This window comes from Gadus morhua, chromosome 16, assembly GCF_902167405.1.
Source record: "Gadus morhua chromosome 16, gadMor3.0, whole genome shotgun sequence".
NCBI classification, from domain to species: domain Eukaryota; kingdom Metazoa; phylum Chordata; class Actinopteri; order Gadiformes; family Gadidae; genus Gadus; species Gadus morhua.
In genome coordinates this window covers 4,182,856-4,195,355 of record NC_044063.1, presented here as the reverse complement: position 1 = coordinate 4,195,355, position 12,500 = coordinate 4,182,856, and the positions used below count along the sequence as shown (strand labels likewise).

Below are 12,500 nucleotides of genomic sequence, written 5' to 3'. Positions count from 1 at the left end.
AAAGGCCAAAAATAACTTAAGACAATCGGTTAACCGAGAACTTACAGATGATACCAGTATAAAAAAAAAATCCACTCTGATTGTGGAGGTCACTCAATGACCCCATTTTAGAATCTGGTTTACTTTGGAAAGTTAAAATGGGGTCATTGAGTGTCTGACCCCCTGGTATGCGACTAGAGCTTGAGTGTGTTCTCACCATGCTGGAGTGGTAATGTCTCAGGAGGATGGCGTGGCCGTACAGCAGCGTCCGGTGGCCCCCGCCCTGGGATGACTGGAGGGAGGAAACACAACACATGGTTAACCTCCACCACAGAGGAAGAACAGAGACAGGTAGACAGGTAGAAAGACTGCTCCTCCACCACAGAAGAAGAACAGACAGAGAGACAGGTAGACAGGTAGACAGACGGCTCCTCCTCCACAGAAGAACAGACATAGAGACAGGTAGACAGGTAGACAGACTGCTCCACCACAGAAGAAGAACAGACAGGTAGACAGGTAGACAGGTAGACAGACTGCTCCTCCACCACAGAAGAGGAACAGACACAGAGACAGGTAGACAGGTAGAGAGGTAGACAGACGGCTCCCCCACCACAGAAGAACAGACATAGAGACAGGTGGACAGACAGCTCCTCTACTGCAGAAGAGAAGAACAGAACTAGCACAGAGAAAGGTAGACAGATGGCCACAGAGACATCACAGGAAGACGACCGCCTACTCAGACAGGGAGATAGAACCTTTGTGTCATGTTTTAGTGTTTGATGAACAAATGGCAATATGGTCTTCTCAACAACAGCACAATACTGCGCTGAATCACCTGATTGGGTGACATTCGTTTTAACTTTATTATTATGATGATTATTTAAAATGTTCTACAAATTCAAAATATAATCCAATACCATTGTGAAGATCAACATACATGACAAATAACTCAATTTTTCCAAAAACAACCCCATATTGTTGTTGACGAGGTGGAAGATGACGCAACATGGCACATAGCAACGATCACTCCAACAGAGTCTAACACATCGCAAACAAAGCTTTGCCAACGCTTGACCTGGTTTGTCATACAGGAGACACACAAACAGCATAGAAAAACCTCCTACCTTTTCTCAACATCAGGCAAGGTTACAAACAAGAAAACAGAATTAGGCCTAAGGTTGTCATCACATAAAGAAGCTAAAGCTAAAATAACGAGCAAGAATGGAACAGCTTGGTCCTGATTGTGTGTGTGTGGGAAATGTGAGAGAAAATACATTTGGCTTGTGAGGACATCTGCGAATCTTGGTCTGAGACGGCCACAGTGTGAGGACTATGGGCCGGACGAGGCCATGCTATTCACATCCACTAACCCGACAACACTAGCCGGACTCAATCTTGCAAAAGCTGCTGGCATTGCCTAAGATTACATAGACTGTCAATAATGTCTGTTTTAATGTATTTTAGCATCTACATTTCCACTATAATTGTACTTGATTTTCAGAATTGTATTATTATGATAATTAGGTAATCATATTCTCTCTGGAACTGTGGTCTCTGGTCTTTGCTGTGACTGTAGATTCTGGTCTCCGCTGTGACACCGGAATTGTTCATCTGTGATAATAATAAAGCACACCTTATCTGATCTTATCCAAAGAAACAAAAGTGACTTTTGCTTCAAGAGGAAGCTTTTTAATTTGTTCTTCTTTACCTAATTTCTGCTCTCTTCCTAGCTAACCTTCATGCATTACCTCCCAATTTGGAGTATGAACATTGGCTAGGAAAGGTTGGGTTGTTAACCCTGGACATGACCTGGAAGGCTTCCCAGCCATGGCTCTTCTCTTGCTTCAGTACCGTGTGTCTCAGGCCAAGATCTCCAGCCCAATCAAAAGCCAATGGATGGGGTAAAACATGATTGAAAAAGATTTTCCCTTGTTCAAACTTCTATGTGTGTATTTTACTAGCTTTTTAGATCTCAACTACTTTGTACCATAGCTAGCAAAGATATGGCATTGAAATAAAACAACATGAAATGCCAAATGTGAAAAGGATATGGAGTATGTATGACAAAAACATTAAGATAACAATGGATCTAGAACAGTAAATGAACTAATTATAATATATATGAATACTGGTAGTTATGCAGTAATTAGTGAGTAATTATCAGGATCATCTTGACTTTGTCATGACCAGAACCAAAACTTTCCAAAAGGTGTCAATATTTTGTGCATACATTTTTATTTTATGTAAATGTTTGTACATTATTTTCTGACTTAAGCAGAGCAATTGTGACGGAAACCATTTCCTTCAGGATCAATAAAGTTCTCCCTAATTTGAGAAGACCGCTACTGGGATGGGCGCTTCAGCTGAACATGAGAGACAGGTGAGCTGGATATGCACCTCATGGCTGACAATTTAATGGAGAACACACACAGACACAGAAACACACACCCAACACCATAACGCACACACACACACACACACACACACACGCTTCTAGACATCTCAGCCATATGCGGGAGCATGAGAACGGGTTGCCAGGTCTGGTTGCCACACTGGCTGACTGGTTTCTGATTGGTTGAGTGGTTGGTGGGTATAGGACAAATGTTTACATAAAAGACGTTTATCTTTAGAGACGTACCCATTGGTCCAAATCGACTGTCTGCTTGGCAGAGAGCAAAGAAAGGGAGGGGGGGGGGGGGGGGGTCACCTCAGGGAAAGACTTAATGGTGATTATTACTTGTCTAAAGGTGAGTGCGTTTGGAGGTAAGTGAGTGGAGGAAACTGCTTCCGTCGTGGGATTTTTTAGGAATTCGTCACGATAGTCGTTATTTGTAATTTTATTAATAGATATATACATGTATATATATATATATATATATATATATATAGATAGATATATGAATTAAAGTGTATAATCTACCCAACCAAACACAATATATATATTTTTAATTATTTAAAATAACATGACATAAATAAATGAAATAATAAAAATGCAAAATCAAACCGATCAATGATGTTCTCAAAATTGAATGATAAATACAAATTAATTAGAAGGTCATCTCACTAGAAGCTTTGAACCCAGTTGGGTGAAGTACAATTATCTCACAGGGACTTCACCTTTCTACAAGATGCCTGTATTCTATTTATACATTAGTTAATTCCACCACTCGCCCCACCAAATCACCTCTGTGGCAGACTAGCTCACATTCATGATTCATTTTGAAGTCCCCTCCTGGCTTGTTTTACACTACCATCAAAAGCCTGAACCTATTCCCCTCCTAACGGTCCCTGGAAAGAGGGATCGCTCCTCTGAGTTCCTTCTTAGGGGATTTGGGGAGTTCTCCTTCGAGTCCTTCATGGGGCTTAGGGCTTGTTCCCACTACCTCCGTCCGTCGACGGAGGGAGGCGATTTGATTGGCTGCAGTATGCGTCTACAAAGACTAGTCCCCTATACGTCAGACACGCCCTCAGCCATCCGCCGACGGAGGCATGTACTGTGAACAAGCCTAGGGTTATGGGGGGTTATAATGTGAGGCACGTGAAGCCCTTTTAGACTGGAACTGTGATTCAGGTCTGTACTAATAAAGTTGACTTGAATATGTGTATGCATGTTGTGTATCCTATCAAAACGTTGTTTTTTTTACAAACTCATTAAGCGGTACCTACATCGATCATCTCCACACGGTGAGCCAGCATCTCCTGAAGGGCGCGCACGGACAGCGACTGCTCCAGGATGAACGAGCAGATGGCAAGGTCCGGAGGAACATTCTGAAGGAACACACACGCACACGCACATGCACACGCACACGCACACACACACCCGCACACACACACACGCGCACACACATACGCGCGCACACAAACACACACACACACACACACACACACACGCACACAGTAAATGTGAAGAGATCCCCTTTCAAACCACCAGGTCATAGTCATGGTTTAAACATGAGTCTTTGTTAAATGATGCATTAATGGGTTCAGTTTCTTATTTTCAATATCCAGGGACTGCAGATGAAAAATAGCCTTTATAATTCTGACACATTTACAGCAATATTGTAATGTGTCAAATAACCCACTCAATTTAATTAAATGAGCAAATCTAGTGGTTATCGACTACCCTGGTTGACCTCCTATATTCTGTAGCCTACTACAGGAGCAGTGTGGATTCATACAGTGTTCAGTGTATCGAGGGTCTGATATGTGATATGACTCCACGCTAATTTGAGCCAAACAAACCCCGCCCCCAAAAAACAAAAACTACTGCACTAGCAATGTTTCACCAGAGGGGTTGCTGTTGTTGCAATTTCAGTTTGTTGTTTTATTCCCAGTAAACTAAACCAGCGAGGGTTCAGGAGGGATATTATATGAATGTGTTATCGATATTTCTACCAGTGATTTATTGGCAAAGACATTGCGTGTGGCCATATATTCTTCTCAATCAATCCGTCAATCAGTGGATTGATTGATTGATTGATTGATTGATTGATTGACAGGTACCTGAGCGTTGGACGTGGTCTCCAGGAAGCAGAGGCGGTTCCCGAAGCCCTCGCAGGACAGACATAGCTTGATCTGCTCCTTCAGCACGGTCGCTGTGCACTGCAGCACCACCTGGTCATCCTGTGAGAGGAATATGATCATCAATACCTGAGTATCCTGATCAATACTGTAATGTCATGATCAATACCTTAACATCAACACCACCTGGTCTTCCTGTAAGAGAAATATGATCATCAATACCTGGGTATCCTGATCGATGGCTGCATATCATGATCAATACCTTAGTATCCTGATCAATACATCATGATCAATAACATAACATCAACACCACCTGGTCATCCTGTAAGAGGAATATGATCGTCAATACCTTAGTATCCTGATCGATGCCTTCGATCTCGATCAATACCCGAGAAGAGTATCCTGATCAATACTGTAATATCATGATCAATACCATTACATCAACACCACCGGGTCATACTGTAAGATAAATATGATCATCAATACCTTAGTATCCTGATCAATACCTTAACATCAACTCCCCCCGGTCATTCTGTAAAATAATAACCTCATCAATACCTTAGTACAACGATAGATACCTTGATATCATGATCCATACCTTATTATCGTGATCAATACCTTAATATTGTGATCAATACTGTAACATCAACACCACCTTCTCATTCTGTAAGATAATATTATGATCAATACCTTGATATCATGATCAATACCTTAACACCACCTGGTCATCCATCCAATCATAACTTGAAATTCAACAACCTGCCGATACGGCCCAATACCACATAATCTATCAATACATGAACTTCAATACGACACTGTCACAAACTGATTTTACATGAATAAATAAAACGCATACCAGAGATTATAACATATCTTATGTTCTCAAGCTCATATTCTAGGCATGTCATTAAGATCTAGGATGGGTAACCCTAAATGACCCTGAGCTTCCTACACTGAATACCAATGTACCCCTTTAAAGAGCATACTATTTATGTTTCATGAAAGAAAAAACAAAAGTGACGCAATAAGAGCCTTTTAGCATAAAAGAGTTTGATACAGAAATCTACCAGAGAAAGATTCTAATTTCTAATTGAGTAATATACATACTTCTAAAAGGCAAAGACAGAAATTGTATTTGAGGGGAGAGTCCTTAAAGATACATCTTCATGCAGAATCCTAAACGATGAATTAAATCAGAAAGAACTGCGGTCAGTTCGAGCTGCACTTTGCAGCGCCGGTCAGCCCTCTCCAAAGTGGTTAAATGCCGTAGTTAACACCCCAAGCCTCCCCTCTCTCTCTCTCTCTCTCTCTCCTGCCCCCCCTAACCCTGACCGCCCCATGTGGATCCCCACCTGATACTCTACATTCCCAGCTGTCCCTCGCTATCACCAACCACCCACTACGCAGGCAGTTCCCCTCTGATGCCCCTCCTCCACAAGGGCCTAGAGACTCCCTATCCTCCCGTAGCAAACCATTCCCCAAACCCTCTGAGCCACTGAGCCCGTAGCCCTTTGCTCTGCGAGACACACCCTCACCATGATCTTAACCTGGGTGTCGCCGATAGGCCTGCTTCTTAATATCTTTATATTTCTAAATTGGATCGATAAAATGTCTCACTTCGTTATTTCATAGTCATGTGCAATGGTTTTATGTATCTTTGAATCCAAACGCAAATGAATGAATCTCTTTCTGAGATTGGTTCTAAAAAAGCAAAGACAAGTTATTCTGTTGTTTTTATTGTTAGTCTCTTTATTGAACCCACAGTGCACGTTCAACACTGTACTTAGCATTAGCAGTAGCACTAAGCATTGAAGAACTAAGATCAACCTTGGACGAGCGATCCTGATATCAACCCCCCCTGGACCCAGCCCTTCCCCCGGCTGGGGAGTCTACCCTGCGCCCTTCAGCCTGGATCATCTATCTCCCCTCAGCCCAGAAATGTCTCTCCTCTCGTCTGTCCCTGCTTTCCTCCGCCCCGCGCCCAGAGGAAAGTGGAGCAACGTGCCCTCTCTCCCTCCTTCACTTACAACTCTTAGACCTTTACAACTCCCCCATTTGAGTCTGTATTTTCACCTCAGACAGAGATTCTAGATAAGCCAAGTCATGCCTATTTCATTTGTATTGCCCCAAATAGGGCACCACAGGGACCCCCGCTCAAAGGGCCTACAGAAGAGAGCACACGTACAATAAAAAGTATGACAATCTTATTAAACACTTGAAATATCAATATGAGAAATATGTGGTCTGTCTATGTTGCATACGATGTTTCCCCTTGTTGTGGCAATTCCTTTTTGAGGTATTGTATCCAGGAAAGATACGACTTCTAAATTATTTTTTTTACCTATTTGATTTATGCATACACCAGTCTCCCTTCTGACGGAGTGAGCCCAGGATTCTGTTCCACACAGCCTTTTAACACAGTTTCACCTCCTCCATGCCAAACTTTTGTCCAGAGGACAGAGTTGCATGTGCTCTCGCATAGATAGAGCCACTGCTTCCTTGTGACTGTTTCACCCCAGACAAAAGGTGAACTCAAAGGGGAACTAGATAATACTAGTTAACAGATGGATAGGTAACACAACCTAAAGAAAACAAAGCTTAAATTATAGAAAAAAAACACAAATACAACAAACTATAGCCTAATAATGTTATTTAACTGTTTTTTATGGCTGATCTATTTCGCTCTTAAAACCTGCTAAATTCTCCTTCAACATTCGATTTTAAGAGACGTGTTCCTACACGAATGGAAGATGACGTTTCTGAAAATACATCTGGACTATCTTTTCAGCAAGCAATTTCTTCCCCTTCAAACAGAGCTTTGAAGCAGCCCATTACTTGCTACTTAAATCATAATTTGAATAATAGCATGCGTATGGAGAACTATATTGGAGCTTATTATGAGGGACAGAACATAACAAGCTAGTTGTTCTGCAGTGTGAGGGACTGTTCAGAGACACAACATGGCAGAGAGTAATCCGGGACTGAGTAAAGTAGTCCTCCTTGCCGGACCGAGGGGCAGGTTTTGATATCGGGGTTTAAAACGGACTGCAGTCCCCGATATGGAGATAGGGACGTTTGTACGAAGGGGTCGTGTCTAAAAGCAGACCAAAGTAAATGTGACTCACTGCTCCCAGACTGTCAGTGATCACATGACATATTCAGAACGTAGATGAAAGCGGTTGCTAACACAACGCTAACACAAGGCTAGCCGGTTAGCCTGCCAGCCTGTAGTGGGCAGGGTATTTCCCCCTCGTCTAAATTTAATTCCACATTGACACGACACAGATAGGATTATTACATCTACAAGTGGGATCAAGCCTAACCAGAGCACATGAAGGGGCCATAATCCTTCATGATCCCATCATTATGTCTATAATATCTCCATTTATCAAAATCTGATTGAATAAATGCCCAGCAATGTCAATACTCATTATGGTAGTGAGTATTAATATTAATAGCAACACAAATAGAAATAGTTACAAGAATGATAAGAATATCAAAAACTATAAGAGGAAGCAGAGTATGCTCTTTTGCAATGCTTTTTGATAATAATTGTTTGTTGCTGTTCTGGGCCAAATGGAAATACATCTAAAAGGGATATCCAATTCCAAAGGCTTTGGTGTCGCTAGAACTAGAAACTCAGAACAACAACGCCTGTGTCTGGCCTACATGGCACAGGAAGTGGGGAAATAGATTCTAGGTTGAAAAAGTAAATGTCCTGCCAATATTTTGAGGTCAGGCCGATTTAAATATTCATTGCTAATCCAGACGGTTGTCTAAAAACACACAGGGCAAGACTTTTTATCCAGAAATTCAGGCCACTAACTTCCACCCGTTAACTGTTGACAGAAAGGGACCAGGTGGTCTGGGGGTGGGGTCGGACACAAGTTCACAACCACAGCACCCAGTCAGGGGGTAGCCATGACCTTGCTATGGAGACCCGGTCGAACAGGGGCCACACGTAAACCGCATGCTGAGCCCAGACGGTTTGCAGGGCTTAGGCAGACCTGGTGGTAAGAGAGGCTGGTCCCGGGACGGGGAGAGTGGGGTCCCACGGCTTACTACTCGAGCCAACCCAAACCTGCTGACGATTTGATAATCTCATTACGGACCCAGTGAAGGTAAAGACCGCCAGGGTCAGGAGGTGTGAGATGTCGCAGAGCTGACGCAGTAAGCCTCTAACGTGGTAGGAGTTAGAGCACACACCTGCAACATACCTCCGACGTGTCACGGATCAGAGCGGCACGTTTCAGCAGCTGAAACAGCCAGGAGGATGTGGCGGGTCAACAGGAGACCACAACAAGGCAAATGGAAATAAACGCACTCAAAGACTTGCACACACAAATAGATGTCTGGGCTGTTATACCCATTATACCCAGACACACAGCTGACCAAACTTCACACCTCTCCGTTTTCAAAGGGTCCGTCTGATTGAGGATAAGCACACACATAAACACAAGCCAGGGGGGACTTCCATCACACGACAGGCATGCTCAGTGGATCTAGGCATGCTCTATGGAGCTCCGAAAAAAACACGTTTAACAGTTTTTAACTGGTTTGCTGGTTGGTCGGTTAGTTGGTTGGTTAGTTAGTGTTTCCATTGGTCTGTTGGCAATAAGCTGGTTGGTTGGAAGCTTTCTTAGTCAGAGGATCAGTTACTTGGTGAGATAGTAAGTTGGTTAGTAGTTCGTCATTAGGTTGGTAGATCAGCTAGTTGAAGGGTCAGTTGGTTATTGGTGTTTATTTCAACAAGTCAGTACTATTTCAAATGCAAAAGGAGGTGGAACTTGCACAAAGCCAATGTGATGGAAATATGATGAGTAATATTATGAGTAAGGCTCAACCCCGCGACAGACCTTAAATGATCTGATAAGCTGTAATCGGGGAGAATACATTAACTCAACACAAAATCAATAGGAGGGAAGTAAACCCTGGCAGCAAGATGGAAGGCTCTGGACGTTTCTGGCTGTGATCAGTGGGTCTGTCTCAGCTGTCTGACGGTTTCATATCTGAAGGTTGTAAAATTTAATTTTCTGGTAGGGCTGGATTGTGTCCCAGGATATAGGATGTAGGTTGGGCTAAACCCTAATCTAAAAATATCTGTGTTGATGGAAAGAACAAGGCTGATGAATAAGACAGTTGTAAACGTTAATTTTCTCTCGACCACAAATTTGTCGTTCATCAGCTTTTTTGTATCCCTAAAACGCAAAATAACAGGAACAATTCTATCAAGAACCAACAGAAATGTTAAGAGCCAAGCACAAATGTCACGTCACCTGACAGACAAGTCACCAGGAAGTAAATGGGGCCAATCAGGTGAAAAGGTGTCAGACGCTCTCTAAATCTAACACCACGTCAGGCGGGGGTTTCCCTTCTGGCCGGGGGCCCTGATTAGAACCTGCTGACGTCGGGCCCCCCCGGGCCCAGATATCGAACCACCGGCCCTGCAGGCGTGAACGCTCCGAGGGAGGAGGAGGATGGACAGCTAACAGTGATGCAGAGGAGAGGGAGTGGGCGGATGTCTGGGAGTCGTGCAGAGTTCGGCGGGAGGAGGGTGGCTGAGTGAGGGAAAACACCAACCAAAGGGATTCCCCCCTTCGGAGGACGCAGACTGTAAACGTCTACGTTAACCAATCCTAACATGGGCTACAAAGGTTCACATTAGCTTTTATCTTCATGTGCGTTTAAATTAAACAAGTAACTCAATTGAACTCCGGAATAAATATGCATTATTAAATATCTCCCTACAACTCGATAAGTAAATTCGCTTTGCTGAATGGTAATGGTGAGTCGAGTTCCGAGATTCCATCGCTATTCCCCAGGGGTTGTTGTGGAAGTACGAGGGTCCAAGACTCTGGGTTGCGAGGGAAGCCCTTAATCTTAGGGGGAGGGGCCGAGATATGGGTCAGGTTTTATAAACACGCAGAGAATGAAACCGGTTACCTAGCCAAAACTCTTATATATATATCAATGTACTTTTACATGTTTGTTTTTTTATAAAGGATGTGCTTAGCAATAAATTATACATTATATATCCCAACGGCAACATCCTTGAAGAAATCGTAACTACTGATGCACACACAGATACAAAAACACAGTCACACACACACACACACACACACACACACACACACACACACACACACACACACACACACACACACACACACACACACACACACACACACACACACACACACACACACAACCCAAAACACACACACATTAACTATGTACAGTGTATACGATGCTGACTCTCAATTCTACTGGGTTATTGATATAGAGAGAGAGGTAGGGAGAGAGGGAGAGAGAGAGAGAGAGAGAGAGAGAGAGAGAGAGAGAGAGAGAGAGAGAGAGAGAGACAAACAGAGCGAGAGAGTGAATTGCAGACGATGACCTTCCTATTGAGATCAAAAAGTATATCAAATCAATTTGAGAATGAGTGAGAGATACATGAATAGGAAAAACAATTTACTCTTCTGTTTAAAATGAGGCATACTTTTCCATTGTACTTTATTAGGCCAGCCCTTAATCCCAGTGCCATTCTCAAATGGCTTCACAGGGCATACACTGCACCCCCTTAACTATAGCCCTCTAAAAACATTTCATACCAGCTCACATCAAAACAGCAAAATATCCAATCTGTATGTTTCACTGGTCTAGCGGGCGTACAATAAGTATGTATAGTAGAAGGTATAAAATAGTCAATAGTACGAGGCAGTCCACTACAGTTTCCAGTGTCTTTTACCAGGCCAGCTTCTAGTGCAGGTGGTCTAGATACTTAATACGACAGACGTTAATATTATATGAATGGGGATGCATCTGCGACAACAATGCTTTGTTTTTGCTTTGCTTATTTTTTGCTTCGTCACTTTGGTTCTATCTGAAACCTACTGTTCCCCAACTTACAATGAATCCTCATTCCCTCCCAAACCGACAGTTAGTATTTAAAAAATCCCTCTCTTCTTATTGTCTCTCTGGTCTTTGCCTTTTCCACAACCCATTTCCCCCTTTTGTGCATCTTTCTCCCTCTCCTCCTTGAATTCTTTCTCTCTCCTTTCCCCCAGCTTCTGTTATATTATATATAGTTCTCTCCCCTATTACATAATTTTCCCTCATCCCCCCTACTATTCTCTCTCTCTCTCTCTCTCTCTCTCTCTCTCTCTCTCTCTCTCTCTCTCTCTCTCTCTCTCTCTCTCTCTCTCTCTCTCTCTCTCTCTCTCTCTCTCTCTCTCTCTCTCTCTCTCTCTCTCTCTCTCTCTCTCTCTCTCTCTCACAATCCTACTATTCTCTTTCTCTCTTTCCCTCTCTCTGATACCCCCCCCCCCCCCCTTCCTCTCTCTCTTAGTCTATTTCAGGGGCGGGCTGCACCTGTCACTCCCACATTCCCTCCCTAGTGCTGACCGACAGAACGAGGGAATAGGAGTCAGCGTGGACCCAGCACCCACCAGCACCCGTTAGCACCCAGCGGCCGGCGGTCTCTCAGACAGGAGCTTTGCTTGCGGCTGTATCCTGTGGAGAACTCCATTACATGATAAAAGATCTCGACACCAAGCACAGTGCCCCTGTGATACGACCACAGGCGATAGTATTTCCTTGCCGTTGATATCACCGTTGCATCGTCATTCAGCTATAGGGCGGATATTTCTTGAGGCATTGTAAAATAAGATGTGTTTATTAGAAAATGGCCCCTTATAGCCTAAATGTGCCATCCAATTGTTAAAGTACCGCCTTGTTTATTGTCAACTTTATAAGTAGGACATTTTTGAGTCGAGCCAAACCAGACCTGGTGAGTAAGCCAAGGATCTGAATAAACATCTATACATGAACCCATTGACATCATGACCCTACGACATCATGAGCCTACGACATAAGACAACATGTCATCATAAGACCACAGTAATTTTATGAACCCCAGGACGTCTCACGACACCAACAGGGGATGATGAAATCATACCCCGATTACATAACAATCAAAACTTGATGAAATCATGAGCTGT

At 43.2% G+C, this 12,500-nt stretch overlaps 1 protein-coding gene across 11 annotated transcripts in view; it reads right to left on the bottom strand.

The window, feature by feature from the left end:
• ryr1b (ryanodine receptor 1b (skeletal)) overlaps positions 1 to 12,500 on the bottom strand; it is a 96,824-nt gene that overhangs the window by 77,101 nt on the left and 7,223 nt on the right. For all 11 annotated transcript variants that reach the window (XM_030381808.1, XM_030381809.1, XM_030381812.1 and 8 more), the window contains exons 2-4: positions 4,483 to 4,602; positions 3,646 to 3,747; positions 197 to 271 (exon numbers count right to left, since the gene is read on the bottom strand). In XM_030381808.1, coding sequence (XP_030237668.1) covers positions 197 to 271; positions 3,646 to 3,747; positions 4,483 to 4,602 — 297 coding nt within the window. The remainder of the gene's footprint in view (positions 1 to 196; positions 272 to 3,645; positions 3,748 to 4,482; positions 4,603 to 12,500) is intronic.